We start from the raw sequence: 23,668 nt of genomic DNA, 5'->3' as shown, positions 1-23,668 counted from the left end.
TGAAGAGCCCACAGTTCTTGGTATCTCATGACAGTTTCACTGGAGTCCCTTTCTTGATGAGCTTGTAGATGTAGAAAACAGTGAAATAAGCTTCCTACTACTTTCTACTGCTTCCTGCTTTCTGTCCCCAAACTACCATGCATGAAAGATGGAGAGAAAATGTCAGGTTGCTGGCTGTCACCCAGGTAACTCCAGCATATTCCCTTTTCTCTCATTCTCTTATCTATGGAAACTCTCTTCTGTTGAGTGTTTTAACTGTCTGATTCTTTGATCTATTTTTTCCCTGCACCCTTAGAAGTGCCTTCTGATAGAGATTCTGCCCATCAAAGGTTTTTCCTAATTCTGGGCTTTTAGAACTCAATAAATTATTTGATTTGTAAACTGTGGTATTTCAGCAAGCTTGAAAATCCCCAACTTTTTATATACATAACATGAGCTTCTACTGGCAAGTACAATCTGGGCACAGATTAAAGGTAATACTGTTGAAGTGTAGGCTGCTTTAGACTTGCTTTCACTTTGGCTATGGCAAATGTATAACACAGTGGATCAGAAGAAATGGCAGCTTTTCTGTTTGTGTGTTTCAACTCCAAAGCTTGTTTGCTTCAGTTTTTGAAAACTACTAATTTAATTTTAATTTTTATTTTCTTTTAGCTGCTGATTTGTTCACAGATCTGGAAAACGCATTTCAAGAGAAAATTGATGCAGCTTATTTTGAAACCAGCAAATACCTGCTGGATGTTCTCAATAAGAAGTACAATTTGCTGGAACACATGCAGGCCATGAGGCGCTACTTGTTACTTGGTCAAGGAGACTTCATCAGGCATTTAATGGACTTGCTAAAGTAAGGCAATAGGAATGGTAACTATGTTGAATTTCTGATGATTCTGTACATGATCAGCCCAGAAACGGTTTTGCTTTTTGAAGAGGACCCTCTAAGTACCTTGTTCAATTAAATCTTTGAGTAATAACTTTTAAATTCTATTTTGGTTTTAATTTCTTTGACCTTGAGAATTAAAACTTGTTCTTCCTTTTTGATAAGCAGTACATACAGTGATATTTGACAAAGTCTTGAAAAGTTGTACTAATACAGATATCTTTATTTTGGCCCTGTGACAGCCTTGAGGATGTTGGCACTTCTCTTGGTCCTGTCAGCAAGTTTAAGCAGAAACATTCTGCTCTTGATGCTACTGATTAGCTTGGCAGGAATGATTAGGCCTCTATATTTTGGAGGTGTTTGGTCTAAAACGTTGTCAAAATCCTTCAATGCAATTTTAACAATCTATTTGGTTCCTTACCAGCTTCTGTTTCAAGCACTCGGATGCACCCACAACTACTGAATCCAGTTCTTAAAGAGTATTTGCAGGTTCACTTTTTCATGCTGGTGCTACTGATGAAACTTCTTCAATCAGAAGCATTGGCTTGCAGGGCTTTTCTTTGATCTAGAAGGCAGACTTTGTAATAAAGCTTTCATTAACTTGTTTGTAAATAAAAATCAACAGTATATGACCGCACTTTTTAATGTGAAGCTGAGTGAGGTTGATTTGTGGAGTTAGTATTATATTTGAGGCAGGAGTGAGAAGCTTTCCAGTACTGATCCTGAGGGACAGAGAGGTACTACAAGAGTTGCATGTTGCAACTCTTCCAAAAGTTGAAGTTACGTAGAGGGGGTGGGTTTCTGTCTTCCTGCCAGCACTTCTGAGCCCATGAAATGGCTATCAGTAAGTTTCTCAAATCTGAAGTGAAATTACTGGTTTGGTGTACTAATGGTGTAATCTGCCTCATTTAAGATCTGAATGCAACTCAAAATTACAGACTAGCTAAACTAGGAATCCTGGTAACTTCAAATTACTGGCATTAAATAAGGATTAAGTTGCTCCCTATGCTAATATTCAGGAGTGTAGTTGCATATGAGTAGACATATTCTGCTCATACTCTGTGCAAATATTTTGCTCACTGATTTTCTTCATGATTAAGTCTGAAAGAGTAATCGTTTTGAATGTCGGTTAGAAAAGGGTTTTGCTGTGCTGCAGTTACTACTGAATTGCTGCTGCAGAGTATTTCAGTGATGTGCTATGACTGTTTCATAACCACCAGGCCAGAGCTTGCACGACCAGCTACAACCTTATATCAGCATAATCTAACTGGAATCCTGGAAACGGCGGTGAGGGCCACAAATGCCCAGTTTGATAATCCTGAGATTCTCAAGCGACTGGATGTTCGACTTCTGGAGGTCTGTGCATCATGGTGACTCTGATCTGAAAGATGCCTTTGTTTGTGTGCATATATGCAGACATCTGTATGAAACAAAATCTTCATACGTGAATACATTTCCCCCTTCCTTTACACTGAAGTTTACTTTGAGTAATATAAAGGTCATTTAATAAGTCATCTTCTTTTTGCCTTCCCTGCCTATTGCCTATTTGTTTTTCAAGATGTGGGTTTACAGCCATTGACAATACGAGGCCGAATATTTAGGGCCTAACAGAAATTGATGCTGGTTTGAGGTTCTCCAAACAGCTCTTCATGTGGTTGCTCTTACAAGAATTGGGGCAGGAAGGGGGAGATTGGGGTGTGTGCCTCATTCTTACCTCTAGTTAAAAAATGAGAAGCAATGAAAGCACATTTCATGGAAGAGGCCTGTGGTAAGAAACTTGAGTTAATTTGAAAGCTGCAGTCCCTGAGGTGAGACTTCAGTGATGAACTGTAGCGTCTGAAATAAATCTATTTCAGATGCCAAAGAAATTTGTCCGTACTGTTATTTTCCTTTACTAGGTTCAGTGGAGAAACACTGACGTTCCAAACATCAGTATTTGTGTGAGATCAGTCTCACCCTTGTATCAAACGGTTTGATAAATTTTTGCCCAATCTGCTACTTTCAACATGAAACTCCTGTATCTTTTGTTGATGTGGATGCTTGTTTGCTTGTTTCATTTCAGAATGAAAGAGAAAGCAAGTAATGCTCGTCCTCAGCTTTAGTGTGCTCTGATTATACACTGACAGTACCATGTCTTTTTAATACAGGTATCTCCTGGGGACACTGGATGGGATGTCTTCAGCTTGGACTATCATGTTGATGGGCCAATAGCAACGGTAATGTCATACTCTGCTGTTTCTGAATATGTTTTGGGTGCTGAATTAAATTGCTAAAGTTTTTTTATTGAAGTAGCCTTTTTTTGTTCTGGAATGTGAAATCAGAGATTTTTTTTTTTTAATCTAGGATGTACCCACTGTATCAACAGTTAAGCAAAAATCTCAATTCTTACCAGTTAGTGTGAGTGCTGAAAAGCTACATTTAAAATGATCATTACTGAAAATCAGCAATGCATTTGTTCCAGCACAGTTTTTAGCAAGTACTTAATAAATTGAGTGCTCCTATTCTTTGATAATTACTAGTCTGTAGATACTAATTTGGGAAAATTTGAAAGAAACTGAAGAATGTATTTTTGGAGAACTTATTTATGCTAAATGGCATTTGATAGGTAGTTGCATTATTTATCCGAATTTATTTAGCCTCTATAAAGAACTTGTAAAGAACTTTTTTTTTTTTAAGCAGGACAAACAGTGAGTCTGACCAGCAGAAGGAATTTTCTTATGCAGTTTCAAAATAGGCTTAGGCTTTGTTTTGTTCACCCCTTCTTACACTTCCAGCTGTGCCCTGTTCAGTCCTCAAGGGAGGATCTTTCTAAAAGCTCTAGGATTTCCCAGAAACTTTTTTTTTTTTTACAGTATTTATCAATAAACTGCATGGATCAGATAAGATGAACTGTGAGGAGGTTCTTGGTGCTTCAGGACATATGGTATGTCTTTTAATTTGTACTGATATTTTCTTTGTTTTGTAGGTATTTACACGTGAGTGCATGAGCCACTATCTAAGAGTATTTAATTTCCTTTGGAGAGCAAAGAGGATGGAGTATATTCTTACTGATATATGGAAAGGGCACATGTGCAATGCAAAGCTTTTGAAAAGTATGCCAGGTGAGAGGTGTCCAGATGGATGACATGCTTATAAAATGGATACAGATGACTGCATCTTAGTTTAAACTGTGTGTTAAGAGGGGAAAAACGTGTCTGATGAATGATGTTGAGATTAATTTTGCACTTTGGTGCTCCTCTTGACTGGCTGTTTAATGGTAGATGATGGTGGGGATGATGAAGGTAAAATAATACAATTGTAAATAGAAGTTACCTATCTGTTGTTTTACTTAATCCTTGATCCCTGTCTTGAAAAGTTGCACTAATTTAGGTATCTTTATGCTGGCCTGGTTGTGAGACTGTAACTCTTCCATCCCTTTGTATTCATCTTCCTTGATGCCTTCTTATTTGTACCCCATGTCTCTCTCTTTCTTACACTGTCTGTTAACTATTAAGTCTCATGCATGCACAGTTCTGAATTTACTAGTTCTACCTTCACTTATTCCCTCTGCTTTTGTTTAGCAAAGAACTGAAGAGGCTAAGAAGAGAATTATGTTTGAGAAGAAATAGGAAATGTAGTGAATAGTGAAATGTAGTGGCTGTGGTGTACATTTTATGGACCAGGACTTTTTAATCCTATTTCTCAGCTAAAGAATATAGGCATATTTGTGAGCATCTGTACTGGCTCACTCTTTAATTTTTTTTTAATCTATCTACATGTCTTTCAGTAAAAAATAACTATTAAGAGTTACACTTCTTTATGGCATAGTAATACTTACAAATTTATTGGTTTATAATTAAGAACTTTTGTGGGGTGGGAGAGGACACCTGGCCTCAGAAGGTCACTGCTGCTGCCGTCTAAGATTAGTGTCTGTGTTATGAAGTATTCAATATGGTGAAAAGAGTTTACCAAGCTGATTTGTTGGCTGTGCTTGTCCTTGCAGTCTTTAACATGCCATCTCTTTGGATTTTTTGCAGAGCTTTCTGGCGTGCTGCATCAGTGTCACATTTTGGCATCAGAAATGGTCCATTTCATTCATCAAATGCAGTATTACATTACATTTGAGGTAAACTTTACCCACCCAATTAGTTACTTAGAAAATGAAGCACTTGCAATATTCTGTATGTGTTGCATGTCTTACATTTCAAAGAGCTTGTCATCTAGCAAATTGAAACAGCCCAATCCTGTATCATTGGTGCAGGTGCTTGAATGTTCATGGGATGAACTCTGGAACAAGGTCCAACAAGCACAGGACTTGGATCACATCATTGCAGCTCATGAAGTTTTTTTGGACACAATCATAGCTCGGTGCCTGCTGGATAGTGATTCCAGGGTAAGTCATCTCCTTTGCATGTAATTGTAACTTTATGACCTTCTTTAACATTGTAGGAGCAAAGGGAAAAGTAAGTTTTATTCCTCTGATAAAAGATTTTATAATGGTTGGTTCAGTACCTACTGCCCATTATCAACAAGTGACACATGTTGATAATAAAACTTGCTATAGTGTGGGCCAGTTCTTTTTCATCCTGAGAAGCTGTGTGATCATGGAACAACTGACTTAGGGCTTTGCAGAACAGTCTCTCCAGCTGTGTAAAAAAGAATTTTTTCTTTTACTTATTTTTCCTTTTACTTTTTTCTTTGCTCCTTTTCTGGAGAAGGGTAGTAAGTTGAAACTCTTGTGCTGTACATATGTTTAATTATTTTGTTACCTGTCTCACAGGTACTTCTCAACCAGCTTCGAGCAGTTTTTGACCAGATCATTGAGCTCCAGAATGCCCAAGACGCAATGTACAGAGCTGCTCTGGAGGAGCTGCAGCTGAGGTTGCAATTTGAAGAGAGGAAAAAACAGCGTGAGCTTGAGGTACAATAAGGATGTTTCTAGAATGTGAAAACAAATTGAGGCTTTTGATATATGAAGGATTTTAGATACCATGTAGAGGTATCTAAAATGTTACACAGTTATCCACACCACAGTAAAAATGAAAAATGTAGTTGGGACAGATGTAAAAGTCATCAGAAGTTGCTGGTGAGTTCAAGCAAAATGGCTGAGTGATGTTTTTGATTTCTGTCTTCCCCAAAATCTAAGTTGGTTTATCTAGTGGACTTTGGAGGATGAGAAATTTAGGGCTTTTTTAGATGAAGTAAATGGAACCCTTTTGCAAAAAATGCCGTAGCTCCATGTCTGCCTCCTTGTTGCAAGACTGACATGCACTGTTGGTGTGAGACTTGCCTTGCTAATATTTATTACTTCTTTTATGCGCTGTACAACCACAAAGAGGGGCTGACAGTTTCCATATTGGAGGCTCTGTGTTTGTCTTTCTATGGCAATGATTGTTTTTTATAAATCTGATGTAGCTGGGCAGAAGGTGGTCCAGTTAGCAACTTGAATCATGTGATGCTTCACCTCTTAACTTGTTTGGTTTCTGTGTAGGGCAAGTGGGGTGTAACTGCATCAGAAGAGGAAGAAGAGAACAAGAGGATGAAAGAATTTCAAGACTCAATACCTAAAATGTGCTCACAGCTGCGAATACTCACTCACTTTTACCAGGTGCCTCTTAAATTATATTTTTCTAAAATATGCTGAGCTTTGTGTAGACATGAATTTCAAATATTGAGTAGATGTAACTTCTGTATTCATGTGTGTGCAGTTTGTGGAGCTAGGTCTTTGTTTTTTTTCCTTCTCTACTTATAAGCCTGTGTTCACTGTTGTTTAGTAGTCAAATGTTTTGTGATAATTTATATTCCCCAGACAAAGGAGAAGAGTCTTTTCATGTAAGTTGTCTTCTTGCTCCAGTAGTGAAAGTAATAGCTATCTTTTGCTGTAGTCTGAGGGGGAAGAAGAAAGAATTCCTTCTGCATTCCATTTTTTTCCTCACAGTCTTTGCAAGTCATTGCTATTAAAGACTGCAGAATGTTTCTAATTAAGGGCCTGACACTTAATTTTAAGCTCACTGCGGGGGGACGGGCAGTGGATAAGATGTTTGGGGGAGCATGTTCAGGCTGTCTTCTGTAAGTAATTTATTCTGGCTTTGTCTTTATTTGTTATATCTGATGCTAAAGCTACCATTCCCCAGAAAAATGAGCCTAGGTCTTTAAGCGTAGGTTGTAAATAAATTGTGGTTTATGTGCTCTGCAAGATTGCTGCAAGTTGGCAATGTAGGTGTTGCCTGCTTGGACTGTATTCATTCTGAGCCCTATTACGGATTTCCAAACAGGATTTCCCTGGCCAGCTTTGGTCACCTTTGGAAGAAATAGAGTGCTCTAGTTATGGGCATGGTCATGTTCCTATTTTCTGGAGATTAGGAATGAGCTCTTCATATGAGTCTTACCATCCTCCCGAAGTCCTCTCCTTTTCTGTGTCCTGCGGGGCTCCTGCAGTGGCGTGGCTAGAGCCAAATGGGAAGATGGGATGTAGAAGTGTACCTCCCACCTGCCAAGTGCAAATCTCCCTTCAAATAGCTCCAAATGCTCAGTCCAGTTGGGTCTGCAGCACTGACTGCCCTCCTGAGCACAAGCTTTGCTGTTCTGGGGTGCCCTGTGCTGCTGTACAACCCACATCAAATGGGTATGTTTGAAGCCAGCAGTGACCTAATGCTGGCCTGAATGGCATTGTGCCTGCAACACGGACTGAAGGTGAGGTCTCCTGTTGGCACAAGTTGGATATTGAATGCTGTCCTGAGGCAGTGGCACACAAAGGCAGCTGCTCTGCAGCCTGGGAGCCTTCAGACAGATGGAGTGTGCCAGCGGGGCACAGGGAGTGGGGAACACTCTTTAAAAGACCAAGCTGTTTGCACTGGAGACTCTGGCATGCATAGCAGATACTTGAAAAACAAAAATGAAGCTCTGGGTTTTTGCAGAAAGAATTAATCCACCGTAACTGTTGGATATGAACCCTTGTGCTCGCCTTTTCCCAGATCTGTCGCCTGTTTACCAGATCTGTGCACCACCTGATATTCCTGTTCAAAACACACCAGGGATGCTTTTTTAACTGTCTCTTGGGTTTTTCTTTCCTCTTCAGGGAATCGTCCAGCAGTTCTTGGTCCTGTTGACAACCAGTTCTGACGAGAGCCTTCGGTTCCTGAGCTTCAGGCTGGACTTCAACGAGCACTACAAGGCCAGAGAGCCGCGGCTGCGAGTGTCGCTGGGCACGCGGGGCAGACGGAGCTCTCACATGTGACACAGCTGCCGAGGGGCACGGCCACCAGTGGTGACATAGTGCAGCCAGACTGTGGGATCGGTGTCTCCATTGCTGCAGGCAACGTGTTCTCAGCCAGTGGTTGTGTGTCACTGAATAGCAGAAAGCAAAAAGAGCAGGGTTTTTTACACTGATGTTTCTAGAATTACCAGACTGTGTGGGCTGATTGAACCTCATCCAATCAACTTGTTAAACCATCCTTTTAAATAAACGCCAATTTCATTTGAAGCTTTCTGAGCTTTTTCCACTGTAACTTATATCTGTGTCAAAGAAATCACATGTTCTTTTGTTTATAGAAAGCATCATTTCCTTTTTTAATAAGAAAATAAGAAGGTTATTTTTTCTATATGTACTTGTTCTATTTGAAGAGAGCTTTTGTTAAAGCCAACAGGTCAGGACCCAGACCTCTTGTCCTTGTTAAGAAGCTATACAGCATTTCATTATGCTGATTTTCAGTGTTGTGATGTGTTTGATTGTGTGAGAAACTTTGTATCAGGAGACATAAAGTTATATTTAATTTTTTTGTTGTTTTCAAAGTTAAAAACCTGGAATAAAAATTTAGTGGGGAAATTCTATGGTTACTGTACAGGAGCAAACTATAAAAGCAGAGTCAGGAGTGTATCTGTTGCACAAAAGATCTAAAAATTAGGTTAAAGCTTCAGTACTGAAGGAGGGTGTTGGTTAAGCTTGAATACTTAATATTGAAAATCAGAAATGTAGAAACAAACTGACTTGGCTAATGTTGACTTCATTCTGTTCACTTTCCTATTTTTTTTCATTGTAAATATTTATATATTGCTGTCCAGATGTTCGGGAGAGGGGGATTCTTCTTTTGCAAAGTTGTCATTATATCAGGTCATTTATTATGTTCCACAAGTGCGAGCTTAGAAAAATAAAAATACAATTATCTTTCACACAAGTGTGTTGCTTTTTGTAATTGAAAGTTTTACACAGGTTAAAAAAGGAGAAGCTTCCAGTTAGAAGCATACTGATTTATAGAACCCTTCCCACTGCAGGATTTTGGTACTAGTATTATCTGCACTGAGAGTTGTGTGCAGGTCATTAATTAACAATTACCCTCAGATCCACCAGCTCTGTGGCCTTTTTTGCCTTTTGCCCTTACTCTGCTGGAACCCTTGGGAGTCAGAGGCACCTGCCAGGCCATGCAGGTAAGGCTGCTGTGACTCATCATGGCAGTGAGCTCTGATGGGGACCATGTGCTGACTTGCAGGCCTGGACTAGCTGGTTTGCTCTCTGGACACCAGGATTCCTGTTGTGCAGGTCTCAGAATCCTTGCTTTTGTTAAAACATGGAAGGCTTCTCACCCTGTGCCCTGCTGGTGCAGGTGCTGTCACTGGGCGTAGTGTGCAGGCAGCATTTCAGCTGTGAGCAAGGATGGACTCTGTGAGCCAAGGGAAACCTGATAGACGATGAGCTTGGCATCATAAGGTCATGCTTCACCGATAGACAGGAGTAACTCAGTTTTTGCCAGTGTGGTGGGAGCATATATAAAAGTCTGGAAGAACAGCAAAGATTTTGATTGTGTTTTGACCAAAACAGAAAAAAAATTAGCTGCACGAGCACTCTCTTGGCCATTGGGTTGAGAGATGTTGCATGATCACATCACTAGACAAGCCAGAGGCCAGAGAGGCAGCACCAATGTTGGAACTAGAGGACAAGTTCCAGAGGAAGGTTAAACTCTCTTTGCTCCTAAAATGAATCCAGCAGTACCCAGGAAACTCACAGTACTGGCCATGCTGGGAATTATTATTTTGATGTGGTTCTACAGCAACCTGTTGATCTGGGAAAAGTCTTCACTGCTGCAGGAGTTGCTCTGACTGCCTGCCTGAGGGGACCAGTGGGGACCTGCCATTGTCCCCATGCTTCTTTGTGGGTGGTCACCAGTTTCTTATCCTCTAACCTGGCAGCTGATATGTTTATTTCAATTTACACGTTTTTTCTTGTGACCACCTCACTTCTGTCAACAATTCCTAACAAGTGGGAGAGAAATGATCTTGTATTTCATTTGTGCCCAAAGACCAATATTGAATTCTACATCAATGCACATAGTGACAGGCTCCTGCTGCTGTGAGTGCACAAGTGGCTTTCCTTGTAGTGGGTGGCAGCAGCACCATTAAGGTACATTTCTGAGGAGAAGCACAAGAGATTTTCACCTCTTTATTTTTCAACACTGAAGTTATATACTGCAGTCAATGTTAATGAATAATTCTTAGTAACACATTTACTATACAGGGATGCTCTTTATTTTTTAATGCACACTTCTGACTGGTAATTTCAGTGGTTTTTTCCTTAGAGTTACAGTGTCTGAAAATACAAATACAGCTCTGTGTCTGTGTCTCCAGTCATGTTTCCAGGCTGGAACAAGCCTAGCTCCTGCTCACTGTATCCTGTCCCAGGGCCATTGCTAACTGAACCTGCTCGCTCGGCCCCTTCCTTTTCAGGTTTGCCAAGGCCTAAGAAATTTTGGAGAAACTGCAGTAAAAGTAGAAATGCAGAAACCAAGAACAAAACTATCACCCAACTTAGGGTGTCATACAATATGCAACACTCTTCTGGGTGAAGGGTTTTCCATGTGGTGCTACCAATATCATAAATGCTTTAAAGGGAAAAGAACTGGAAAATACTTTTTTCTTTTAAACTACAAGGGATATTGTTCTCGTAACTGAAGGGAAATAATATCTTAACCAATAAGACCTCTGAAGAAGAAAAAGTTAAAAAACAACCCCTGAAAGTTTCATCTCCCTCTGTAAATTCTAACAGCTTGGCTGCACCAGGGTACAGTATGATGCAGTTTAGTATTTTAGACGCATAGACTAGGACATGGAGAAGCTCATGATATAATGTCTTTTCCAGTGAATTAGTTATAAGCTTAGGGTAGGAGATCAAGGACAGAATATAATCATAATCCAGTTTTATTTAAGTGATTCTATTCAGTCAAGGCCTTGTGTATTTTCTCCTCTTGTACCAGAGGCAGTGAATAAATGCCAAGGTCTCTCAGCCTTGCAAGGAGTAAACTATTTATTTAAAAAGCCTAAATCTACATTATTTGTTTTGTTAAAATTAGTTGTGGTAGGATTTTATCTTCCTCCTGTCACATATGTAAGGTGTTCATGTTTTGCACAAGAACTTTTTCAACCTTTAAAAATAGTATTCTTATTAAGAACGGCCAATTATCTTTGGTCAGTGTGAAGCTATACTTCCCAGTATGCTACATCCAACAATGACTTTCAGTATTGAGGACACTTTAAGTACATATGTAACTTTTTAAATAGATTAAGAGTTGCAAGGTAATAAATGGTTGGGGAAAAGGGAGGTATTTGGACAGAAAATTGAAGCTTTAATTTAAACTTCTAGACTTAAAGATTGGAGTTGTCTGTGATCTTGCATGAACGTTTCCTAATGCTGACCTTAGAAACAAGCCGTGGCTGTGCACATTTGTATTCATTTCAATTTTCACCTGAATGAGCAGCCTCAGAGATAACAGAATGTATTTCACACTCACATAAGGGTGCTCAGGGAGTTCTCCAAAGTGCCTCATTAATTTTGAAAATCATCTGTTGATTACTTGAAATCTAAAATTCCACTTTAGCCTCTAATAGGATTCTGCTAACTGAAGAGAGGAAAAAGTTGGGAGAGCTGCATGAGATATGCAAATATTGGCAAGTAGAGCAGGGACAGATACAAGAACCTGCTGTTTCAGATGTCAGAGGAAATAGTTCTCTCTGGTTTCTACAAGGGCATTGTAACCATTGCCTCCTCTACCCTATTTAACAAAACAAAATTACTTACAATACCAAGGATGATAATAAAAACCAATTACAAGTAAAATACTCTTTCTTAATCTGTAGTTGTTCAGAGTGAAAAGTTTCTGAGTGAAAATCATTCTGAGGTCTTGCTGAACCACAATTTTAAAATATAATGAAAACATTTTATGTTGAAAAGGAATACTATGACTTTAAGATATGAACCAATCAGACTCCCTAAAGTAAAAGGCTCTCTGATGTAGTATTTTAACTATTTTGTTAGCTTGGTGCATTTCATTGCAATGCAATCCTTAAGGTGTGAAAATCACTCATAAGGATTAACTTGGTGCTTACTCTCTTTCACAGAAGAGCAGCAAAAGTACCTCAGTCAGTATTTGTTTTCTTTATTTTTATTCCAAATTAATCTTTTTGCTAATACACTCTGACAACCCAGTACTGTACATTCTTTCATAACTTCATTGGACTAAAACCTGAGTCGTGTGAGTGAAAATAGAGACTCAAGTGCAAGTGAAAAGCCAAAGCTGACCAGAGGGGTCAGAGAGAACACAGAGGTCAGGAGAGTTAAAGAAACCAAACTGGTGGATATTCATCCACAAAAGGAGAGAAGGGCAGACAAGAGAGCAGGAGTCCTGAAACGCATCAAATGGTGGCCAAAGAGATGCGCAGGAAATAGTAGAGAAAGAAAAACATATCAAGAAAAATCTGAGGAGTGTAGGAGGTGAAATTTCTATCACTGTACAGTTAATTCACTTTAGCTCTTTGTGGAGCAAATTATGTTAAATGTTTTCCTTCAGAAGTTATCAGAACAGCAATTAAGTTAGCTAAACATTTGGGTATAGAAAATGCAATTGGAGTGATTATTACCATCACTCTGAATATTAAAACATGTGATAGGAAAAAGCTGTCACAAGGCGATTACCCTGTGTATGAATTCTTTCAGTGCCACAGAAAATGAAAACGAATTATTTGCATTTGAGTTGCCTGCCACAGGAACAAGGTAGTCAGGCATCTAGGATGCCTCTCATTTCTACAATGGGAACATTCCCAAAGCTGCTCAAGGCCACTTCATCACCCGTTAAAGTTTTTTTCAAAAATTACCAAGAGGGAGGTAAAGAACAGTCTTCTGCCTTGCTTTCTAAGAAGGCACTGCATTCAGTCCTTAAAAGAGGGTGTTTGTACTGAGTTTTACCTCTTGCTTTTGTTGAACCTGCTGGAGAGCATAAAGAAACAGAGGAAAATTACATACAGGCGCGCAACAGTAACTAAAAAGGCAACTGAGATCTTTCCTTTAACAACCTGATGTGTAAAAATAAGATATATAGATATTTTATATATACAGATATAAGATATTTTATGATGGGTAGAAAAGGAAGAAATTAAATTCTTTAGAAAATAAGCAACTGAACCATCAGATGGAGTGAAGTGAAATTGCGCCATTTAGTGGTGAACAGGAAGCATAAAGAGAACATAAAATGTGGCGTGGAAATGGTACTTGATAAATGAGAAAATTATAATTTCCACTCATTGCCACTTTATTAAAACAACTAAAGCTTAAGACAAAACCGGAATCAGATCCAGACTTATCCCAGAGCTAGAACACGTGCACAGGTTCCGGTACTTCACAGGCAAAATGTTCAGGAAATCTAAAGAAAGCTCCTCAAATGAAAAGATCAAAACAGACATCAAAACAGACCAGGAAATAATTACAAAAAAAAAGAGTAATTGGATAGTAGCCAGGAAGTAAAATAAAATAATAAATGTTACCACTTCCTTGATTAAGACTGTAAAAAGGCAATACTGTAAGTGACTCAAGAAATATCTGTGTAGAAGAAGTTTACAACTGTTTGTGGATGGAACTAGAAGGTTTCTTACTGGACAATTGTATAATTGCAGGCTTTCTCCTTTATAAACAAAGAACTCCTCAAAAACACTTTTAAAGGAATAGGCAGGCACCAAATAAGACCAAATTTTTTGGTTCCGTTTTGGCAAGCTGATTTGGATGGACATTACTACTTGTAGCAGGCACCTGGCCATGCTGAGGGACTTCCAAACCTCACCAGCAAAATGAACTGTGTCAGGATGCAGAAGAACAGGAATCCTGCTGATCCCATACCTTGCCAGAGCCAGTGATGCTGCCAGTGCAGTGTCACACATGTCACAGGCGTGGTGACTCCGTGTCCCTTGCCAGACCAATCTTTTGCAGTGGCTTGCAGAGTTCCAGCTGAAGCTCTTCATAAACCTCCCACATTTCTTGGAGCTGCTGACTTGTGCTCTACTACGTGGATACAGCGTTTGCTCTTCAAACTCAGAGACTGAAGTTCCTGAAGCAGCCTGTAGAGGACAGCGGAGAATTGCAAATGGTGCATTTTCAGCTGTGGCCTCATAATCCGGGGTACTTTGGTTTTTATATGAATTATGAATTCTGTTTCAAAATGCAGACAAAGTAATAATGTGTGCTATATTTTTTCAAGACAAAGTTGTGACTTGTAACAGAAGTGTACTTTTATTTATATTGTAGCCTTTCTATCAATAGGAATTCCACTTTCCATCTGGCTAAGCTGTGGCCTCACTAAATGAACAGCTGCATTGTCAAAAGGAACTCACTTCTTCATGTTGAGGTCCAATGGAAAAGGTAACAGTGTCCCCCAATAAAAAATACTGGTGACCTTTTCTGGAGGCTGTGGTTATCCCAGCCTTTGGCACTGGGGCTTCAAATCTGTAAGAAATTTGCTGGCTGGGTCAAAATGTTGCACATCTCCCTCTCTGGGAAATCTTAGGTCACATTTTAGGACAGCTTCTAGCAATAATTAGGCTGTAATTAGGTTTTGCTTGAAATGGCTAGAAGCTGGCTGGGGCACTTGGGCAGAGTCTCTGCTGTTGTGGGGTGCCCCGTGCTGCTGCATGACCCACACCAAAGGGGCGGGGGGGTGTGTTTGAGCTGGGTGTGACAGCATTGTGCCTGCAACACGGACTCAAGGTGAGCTCTCCATTGCTGCAGGCAACGTGTTCTCAGCCAGTGCTTGTGTGACACTGGATAGCAGAAAGCAAAAAAAGCAGGACTTTTTACACTGATGTTTCTAGAATTACCAGACTGTGTGGGCTGATTGAACCTCATCCAATCGACTTGTTAAACCATCCTTTTAAATAAACGCCAATTTCATTTGAAGCTTTCTGAGCTTTTTCCACTGTAACTTGTGTCTGTGTCAAACAAATCACATGTTCTTTTGTTTATAGAAAGCACCATTTCCTTTCTTAAGAAGAAAATATAAATAATTTTTAAAACATACTTGTTCTATTTAAAATCACTTTGAGTTTTGGATTCAGACCAAATGTTCTTGTCAAGAAGTTATATAAAATGTTTAGTTATGATAATTTTCAATACTGTGCTATATTTATAATAGCCTTAGGTACTTCGATTTTTTTCTGTGTTCATTTTCAAGGTTGGTGTTACAAATAGTAGTCATTTAGTAGGTCTGGTTGCTTTACAGGAGTGAACTGTAGGAGCAGATCAGGAGTGACCTTACTGCTTATGAAATATTCTAGGAACTAAAATTAAAACCCCAATGGTGTCAAAGGAAAGTATAGTTTCTTTTCAAAAACTGATGTTAGAAAATATCTCGAGTAATCAAGATCTACTTTATTTTTCTTTCTTTATTTATTTTCCTGCTATATATTTCTATATTTCTATCCAGATATTGGAGGAGGGAATGTTTCTGGATTTGTTTGCAAAAAAGCCATTATGTCAGATAATTGAAATAACCATATATTATGTTTCACGCATCCAAATTTAGTAAAAAGCAGTTATCTTTCAAACAATTGTTTTGCCTTTTGGAATAGAAAGACATTAATTTTTGAGCAGGGTAAGCAAGGAGAAGGCTCCAGGTCAGAGTGCAGGTGATTTACAGATCTCTCTAGCAAGCAAACCCATTACAAGGCTTTGGTACTAATATTAACTGTAGTTACAGTTGTGTGGAATTCATTAATTAAATTTGCTCTCAAATGAGCCACATCTGTGACTTTTTTCACACTTTCCCCTTACTTTGTTTGAACCCCTGGGATGTAGAGGCACCTCCCAGGCCATGCAGGCAAAGCTGCTCTGACTCATGAGAACGATGCTTCAAACCTGCAGGTCCAGACTGAGAGGTTTTCCTCTGGCCATGCAGACACTGCTGACAGTGTAAGCAGAGCTTCCCAGTGGGTTGTCCTGCAGGGTAACCTGCCTTTCCCAGCTGGGATGGACACAGACCTTTCAATTGCATTTGCTGGTGTAAGAGGAATGAACTGTGGAGAAGAGGACAGTCCCAGGAGGGGGTTGGACACAGGGCAAGAAAGGTGGGGATTCAGCCATGATGTCATTTTCTTTCTGGGCAATTAGACATATCACTCTCAAGACAAAGCCTTTTAAATCAAAATCAAAAGAGGTAGATTAACTTCTTAGCAGGCTGCCAATCCCTTGAAAAAAATCTGCTGACAAGACATCACAAATTCTGTAGTTGAGGAAAAGACCTTCTTTCTCCTCCTCCCAACATAACATGTCCAGAATTTTTCCCCGGAATAGTCTGGATTATAGAACCTGTAACTTACACTGCTGGTCTGCTTGACTGTACTATGCAGTTTGTTTGACTGTAGTGCATGTTTGGCTGTACTAAATTAGTGTCATGACCAGTAAATTACCAACTCCACTGTTGTGGGGCAGGCACTGTGGTTCTTTTCAGTTTTCATTTCTGAACAGCAGCTGTGGATTACAGGTATTTGTGATAGCTGCTTATGATTTTGGTGTACAGTAGAATTACAGAAATTCCAGTATTTTTATAATTTGCTCTTGGTGCTGAGTTAGTGTAGGGTGTCTCATGATCAGACTGCTCTTCTGAAATCACTGAATCCATACCATTGCCCTAGGACTTCTCTCCTAGAAGTCATGAATAGTAGACTGCAGCTATTGTTGAGATTTGTATTTTGTATGGTAATCACATTCTCTTTTTGTTTATATTTCTGAGTTTTGTCTGTGTTCTTCTGATTTTGATTCTTTTCTTTTTTAGGCAGTATCAGTATTAGTTAATATTCTTCCTCTATAAGAGAAAAAATGTTTCAGAAAAGGACAACAGTTGGACCTAATAGCCTGAGAGGTCTTTTCCATCCTTTTCAATTCTATGATACTCACTGATATGAGTTGAGGCCAATTAAAATAAAATTACATCGAAGATCTCAGTGTTGTTACCAGCTAATGCCATACTCCACAGTTCAGTGGTGAATCTTGTGACTGCAAGCACTTAATTGCTAATATCAACCACCTAATAAATAATTATGTGGGGTGGGGAGGGCAGCAGCTGTTTTGTCCATCACTGAAGTAACTATTGAAGCCAACAATGCCCCAACCAGTATGAAATCAGAGACTGCCACAGAGACTGTAATATGATGATTTCATATATATCTGCAGTGTTTGTGTTCCTCCTGCCTGGAGGGAATCATGCAATCTGTATGTTAGAGGGGGAGACCCCGCATTGCTGATAATCCATGGAGTGTTTGACATTGTTATGTAATCTTGGGTAATCTGTTTTGACACTGACAGGAAGTTTTCTTTTTCACTTTGTTAGTTTCTCTGAATGAGTGGAAATCCTGTAACAGCAACATTTTCTTGATTTCAGTAGCAAAAAAGGTATCACCAAATTGTCCCCCTTGCTAGCAGGCATGTAGACTTAACTGGGTTTACCTTGTGAAATACTTACTCTGCCCAGTGAAATGCAAGGAATATTTCAAGCAGAAAGAATTTGAAAACAGAAATAAGATTAGTACCTTTAGTGTTTCGGTTGGGGTGAATTGGACTTGGAGGTGACTATATTCCACATTTACTTGAATGGTGTCTCTGGTGACCACTCATCTCAGATAATACAGCTGAAAACCTAAAATGACTTGTGATATCACAGTGGGCAAGAGGTGATGATGGGAAGGTAGTTCCTGTCATTATGCCAAGGCTCCAGAGTTGCTAGGTTGCTGTACTGGAACTGACAATCATAAATTGACCATCTTCTCTATGTGTTTGGGTGCTACTGCTGCTTAAATGATCTAAGTGATTGCCTTTATTTAGGACTAGGCAGAGCTAGTGGAAGCTCCTGGCAGCCCAATTCTTACCCCTGAGCCATAGGAAGATAGACACTGCTAATGGGCAACAGAAAGGAATACCCCCTGTTCAAAATGCCTGGAGAACCAGTGGGTAGATCTCTCATCTCAGGCCTGTGAGGGGGGGATGAAACAGAAAGCAAAAATTGCTCTTGTTTTTTCTTCTCCTTTTTACACCTGCCACTGTCAGGCATCACATGCCCATGTACATCTTACCGCCATTTTCTTGGCTGAGAAGATTAGTTTGGAAATATTTTATCTGCACAAATTTACCTGACACGAGGGTGGGAGTGCTTTCAGAAAGTAAATTATAATTTTCCTTTATGCAATGATGCTTTAAAACACAAAACAAAAGACCAAAAATCACTTGTGCAAAAGATATTGTTTCTGCTAGTACCCTTTTAAACAACTGTGTAGTATTCAGTCTGCTCAGAAAACACAAAGTGGTTTGAAAACCAGAGCAGATTGGAATAACTAACACAAGTCCATACAGTTGCAATAGATCACAAATCATGTTTTAAGACTGAACTAAATCTTGCCTTCAAATGGACATTAAAAAATATCCCCAAGCACCCTCTAGCAATCACCTGTGCCACAAACAGTGATGTCAAAGATTAGCATCTCTCCCCCAGATGCTGACAAGTGAGGGAGGTGGTCTCTCTGCACCCAGGAGCCAATGTTTTAATAGGTCTGGACTGGGAATTGATTTTAACAGATTTTTTTCAGATGTGATAGAAAAAAGACCATTGACAAATCTTGATATGAGTGTCTGACTTGCATCTGTACATCTTGAAATAAAGAAATAGTTGAAAGTAATGGAAAATTTCTTCATGCTTATTATTTTAACTTTGGTCTTTGGTAACCAAGACTGAAAAATATGTCTTGTTGACAACAGGTTTCAGTAGTCAAGAATTGCTGTAATTCCAAGCTCACTAAAACTTGTCAGCTTGTCAACAAGAATTTTTTAGGAGGTGCTGTCAAATGCCTTGCTAAAATCAAGGTAGTGTTTTCTCCACAGCTCTCCCCTCATCTATCAAGCAAGTTGTTTCATCTTAGAAGGCCATCCAATATGGTTTGTCTTAGTCACCTTCTTGACCTTAATTTGCTTGGACATACCTTCCATGACAGCTCAACACACAGCTTTTCTCGGGAAAAGTGTGAGCTTGACTGGTGTGTAGTTTCCCAGATCTTCAGTAGATGATCATAAATTAGACTTTTCTTACTTGTCTGGCACTGTGACCTGCATGATTTTTCAAAGATGATAGAAAACAGTTTTGCATTGAGGTTAACCAACTTTTTCAGCTCCTTCAGCTGCAACTTATGAGGTCCCATAGCCTTGTGTATACTGGATTTGTATAGATGGTCTCTAACTCAGCTCTCCTCAACTTCTGGTGAGAATTGCATATCTACATTTTCTATTCTTCTAAACTTCCTGATATATTGCTAGTTGTTAAAATGAACATTCCTTGTCATTGAATTATTTTACAAAAATGTAGCTTTTAATTTTAACCTTCTTTTTTTTATTATTATTATTATAGTTTCCTTGTTAAAGACAGAAGACTTCTATGCCTCTTGACACAATGCAGCTGCAAATAAAAATACTTCCTTTTTTTCCACATAGAAGTCATTCATATAATTTTTGTGGACAAGTGAATCCAGGTTCTGCACCAAGAGCTTGTGATACCTGGGTAAGAACTACTAAAAAACCACAGAGGAAAAACGTTAAATAACTGTGCCAAGGTGATAGAAAAGGCAAGTGGCCTTTATTTTCTGAAGCACCAAGGCTTTCTCACTCAAGACTGAAATTCAATAGTAAGAACAAAGCAGAAGCCTCTGCCCTGTGTGTGAAGTTTGGATGTGTTGGGCTGATGAGGAGGGTTCAGTGCCATGGGCAGCAAGGCAGCTGCTGGTGCAGGCAGTGCTGGTAGTTGCAGAGATGTGCTGCCTGCCGGAAAGGCAGGACCAGCTCTGGGGCTGACACATCTCCCAAGCAGACTAGGGAAAAGTTTTGCAGACTTTAGGACCGCACACTGAAGCAAAATGGAACCCAATAAAAGAAGGAGGTGAGGGAAAAGCACAGCTTGTGCGGTTTGCAAAGTGAGGGTGAGGCAAGCAGAGGACTTGTTCACAAACTTTCTCCCAGGGAAAATTTCCCACGATTTCCCTGCAAGTTCTGCCAATACGAAAACGAGGACTGGTCCCATGTGAGGTTCCACAACCACCTCACCGCCCCACTGCAGAACCACACATTGCATTCAGGAAGGGTATGCAGGCTCCTCGCTAAACCCACAACAAAGCTGATTTTGAAACGGTTTTAATGATAGACAATCTGCATACCAATTGACTCATTTGCGTATACAATGGCTTGGAACAATACCAGAGAAATATGTAAAAAGTCTGCAATGCTGTATGACAATAGCTTCCAAGTATGCTGACCTTCGGCAAACGAAACAAATGAAAAGTACAGTACTCTTTTGATGAGGCATTAATGAAGGATTAAGAGCGGATACAGCTGCATCACACGAGCACTGTTTTCACTCCACGCCTTCTCCGTAATTGCAGCAGAAACGCTGTGTGAGGCAGGCAGCGAGTACATGCTGTAACACACCCGTGTTTTACAGCACCCAGGGTGGCGTGGCCTGACCCCCCTGTCCCCACACCGGCTGCGCCACCGCCACCGCCAGCTCCCGGCGGCGCTCCCAGGGCATCCCGGGCCGGGACCGCCGCGCAGCGGGGGCGGCAAGGGCCGCCGCAGAAGGGACCTGAAAGGCACCCCTGCAGCCGCGCCACCGCACTGCGGGAGGCTAAACAGGAGGCAAGAATGCGAAGCCTAGAGAAAAACATTATTAAAAACTGAACCAGAAAGGACGTAGGAAACTTGTGCAACTTCCTTGTCACCGGGGATCTGACACTGCGTGTAACAGCTGCAGAGAGCGGGGCTGGTGGAAGAGTTTGTAGGCTGGACCACAGCGTTCCTCTGTGCAAGACAATCTTCATGTGTGCAGCCGCCCCCATTCATTTCAAGAGATTTGATCTGCTTGAAGTTGTGCTCAAATCCTCAGTGACTACTTACGGGTTTTGCTCTTACCCTGCTGTCTTCCCTGGTTATCTGCCTCCAGAGCAGGGAGGCATACCATGTATTTATGGAACATAAAGTATATATATAGGTATATTTCCTTTTTTAGGTCATAACACCAAACAATGTGAATAATAATTTATTCAGTTGAATAAAACTGAAGTTGCCAGCATGCCAGGAGACTTCCTGTTTTAATGAACTGACTTTGTGTGGTTCAGTTCAGACACAACCTGGATCTGCTTCCTGTGACACATACCCAGGGTAACTCCCATGGAGCAACTTTTCCAGACATAAGGTTGCTCTTTCTCTTTCTCTTTCTCTTTCTCTTTCTCTTTCTCTTTCTCTTTCTCTTTCTCTTTCTCTTTCTCTTTCTCTTTCTCTTTCTCTTTCTCTTTCTCTTTCTCTTTCTCTTTCTCTTTCTCTTTCTCTTTCTTCTCCTTTTCATTTTATTTTTTCCTTTTTTTTTTTTCCTTTTCTTCTGCAGATGCTTATGCTCTGGTTGGGTCCCAAGTATGCCTCTAGAATATGCCTTCCAGATGAATGATTACTGCTACTTTTCAATTTGGTTAGTATTTGGTCCTTCTGATCCCGTGCCTCGATATCATTGTTTTTCAAAGATGATTAGGGGTCCAGCTGGGAGCATTATTCTCATTGGCATTTCTATTCCCTCAATACCAGGTGTGGATAGTACTTGCTCCAGCTTCAAGTGCAAACTTTGGTAGCTTTGTGTTTCTTCTACATTTGTGGTGGAACAAGTGTTCTTGCCGTTCCCTCCACAGAGTACTGACAAAGGTCACAGGGATGGTATGTTTACATTTATTTTTTATTTTCAATGCAGATCATTTCAGTCATCTGCCTTGGAGCTTATCCAGGCTGCCAGCAATTCTGGCACAAGTGCAAGAACAAAAAGGTGTACTTCTTAAAGGTGTATTTCTTAAAGTTAATTTTTAGGTAGAAGAAAACTAGTAGCAACATCAGGAGTCATTGAAGCCACAACCACAACAATATGCTTTGAACAGATCTTAAATACCAGTGCTTGAGACAGCAGTGTTTTACTAGACCTGTGTAGGAAATTATTTCCTGTAGGGTACAGACTTGCCCTGAGTGAGCAATTTAACCTTTCCACTGCTATTATTTAACAACCTCCTGGTGATTTTTTTCCTGTGGAAGTTGTTAACACACATCTTATCTATGTCATTGACTACTAATTAGTCCAAATAAAAAACACTAGAATTTGCTGATAATGGTCAAGACAATGAAGTGCTTCATACAGACAGATACACATTGCAGCCTTTCCTGTGCTCAAGTTGTTAACATGGTTTTTGAAGTGTTTTTTTTTTTTTTTAACTATTATATTCACAGCCAATATTGATGCAATTGTAGAATAATAGTATCATAAAATATCCTGACTTGTAAGACACCCACAAGGAGTGTTGAAGGCCAGCTCAGGACACCCCAAGAGTCACACCATGCACCTGAGAGCGTTGTCCAAACACTTCTTGAACTCTCTCAGGCTTGGTGCTGTGACCACTTCCCTGAGGAGCCCATTCCCGTGCACAACCACCCTCTGGTGAAGAATCTTTTCCTGACATCCAACCTAAAGCTCCCCTGACTCAAATTCAGGCCATTCACTTGGGTCCTCTCACTGGTCGCCAGAGTGAAGAGATCAGTTCATGCCCCTCTGCTTCCCCTTGTGAGGAAGCCGTAGACTGTGATGAGGTCTCCCCTCAGCTTCCTTTACATCAACTGCCTTGATACTGAAAGACAGCATATAAGTATAAAATTTTCATGAGATGAAATTTGGGGCAGTCTGTCAAGCACTTTGGAGGACAGGTTTGCAACTCAGAATGATTTTGGTACACTGAAGAGAAGACCTGATATTAAAAAAAGGGAAAAAAATTTGAATGCACGGTACATATCACTGCATGAAAGAAGAAGAAAGTGGTGCCACAAATGTGGAGAAATTTTCTTTCCAAGTGTCAGCGCCATGGGTTCCCAGGATTAATAACCTAATCTGAACCAGTGACACAATCCTCTTTCAGAAGTATCTTAGAAGAAACATCAAATATAAGACATAGGAAGACTCTGGTAAAGCTTACAGTGGAATCCAATGATTGGCTTTGCACACTGGACTTCAAGAAAGAGGTAAAGAAGGAAGACTGCCATGACATTGGTCTTGCAGTACCTAAGAGGACAGATGATTATCCTGGCCTGGCCTGTGGAAATTGTCAGGAAGCTTAATTTGCCATAAAAAAAATTTTAGCCTAATTGCAAAGCCAAGATTCTTAAAATAATTTAGCCAAGTTGATTTTCTAAGACCGGTCTGGCAAAACGCGGTCTGATGGTGAGGACAGATGAGTTGAGCTCTAGAGTGGTGTAGGTCACTTGGTCTCAAACTCCTGCTGCTGTCACTTCATTTGTATATGCTATGGATATGCCTGAGCAATTTCCACCTGGAAGTCCAATCTTGCTCTCACAGCAGTTCATGGGAAATGGACTAATTGACTTTTTGAGGAACCTTCCAGCCCAACTGATATTTCAGAAACATCCTTTTTGCAGCCCTCAGTTACTGCATTAAGTCA

General features: G+C 40.1%; 1 protein-coding gene across 1 annotated transcript in view; it reads left to right on the top strand.

Annotated features, from left to right (window-relative positions):
* The window catches only part of TUBGCP3 (tubulin gamma complex associated protein 3), a 46,228-nt gene extending 37,207 nt beyond the window's left edge, over nt 1–9,021 (top strand). The window contains exons 14-22 of the mRNA XM_053971270.1: nt 652–841; nt 2,095–2,230; nt 3,022–3,090; nt 3,840–3,975; nt 4,891–4,979; nt 5,115–5,246; nt 5,634–5,774; nt 6,345–6,461; nt 7,932–9,021. Of these exons, the coding sequence (XP_053827245.1) occupies nt 652–841; nt 2,095–2,230; nt 3,022–3,090; nt 3,840–3,975; nt 4,891–4,979; nt 5,115–5,246; nt 5,634–5,774; nt 6,345–6,461; nt 7,932–8,090 (1,169 nt within the window). The 3' untranslated portion in view covers nt 8,091–9,021. The remainder of the gene's footprint in view (nt 1–651; nt 842–2,094; nt 2,231–3,021; nt 3,091–3,839; nt 3,976–4,890; nt 4,980–5,114; nt 5,247–5,633; nt 5,775–6,344; nt 6,462–7,931) is intronic.
* The last annotated feature ends 14,647 nt before the right edge of the window (nt 9,022–23,668 follow it).

The sequence above is a fragment of the Vidua macroura genome, chromosome 2 (assembly GCF_024509145.1).
Source record: "Vidua macroura isolate BioBank_ID:100142 chromosome 2, ASM2450914v1, whole genome shotgun sequence".
Lineage (NCBI taxonomy): Eukaryota > Metazoa > Chordata > Aves > Passeriformes > Viduidae > Vidua > Vidua macroura.
This window is presented reverse-complemented; position numbering and strand designations above follow the sequence as displayed.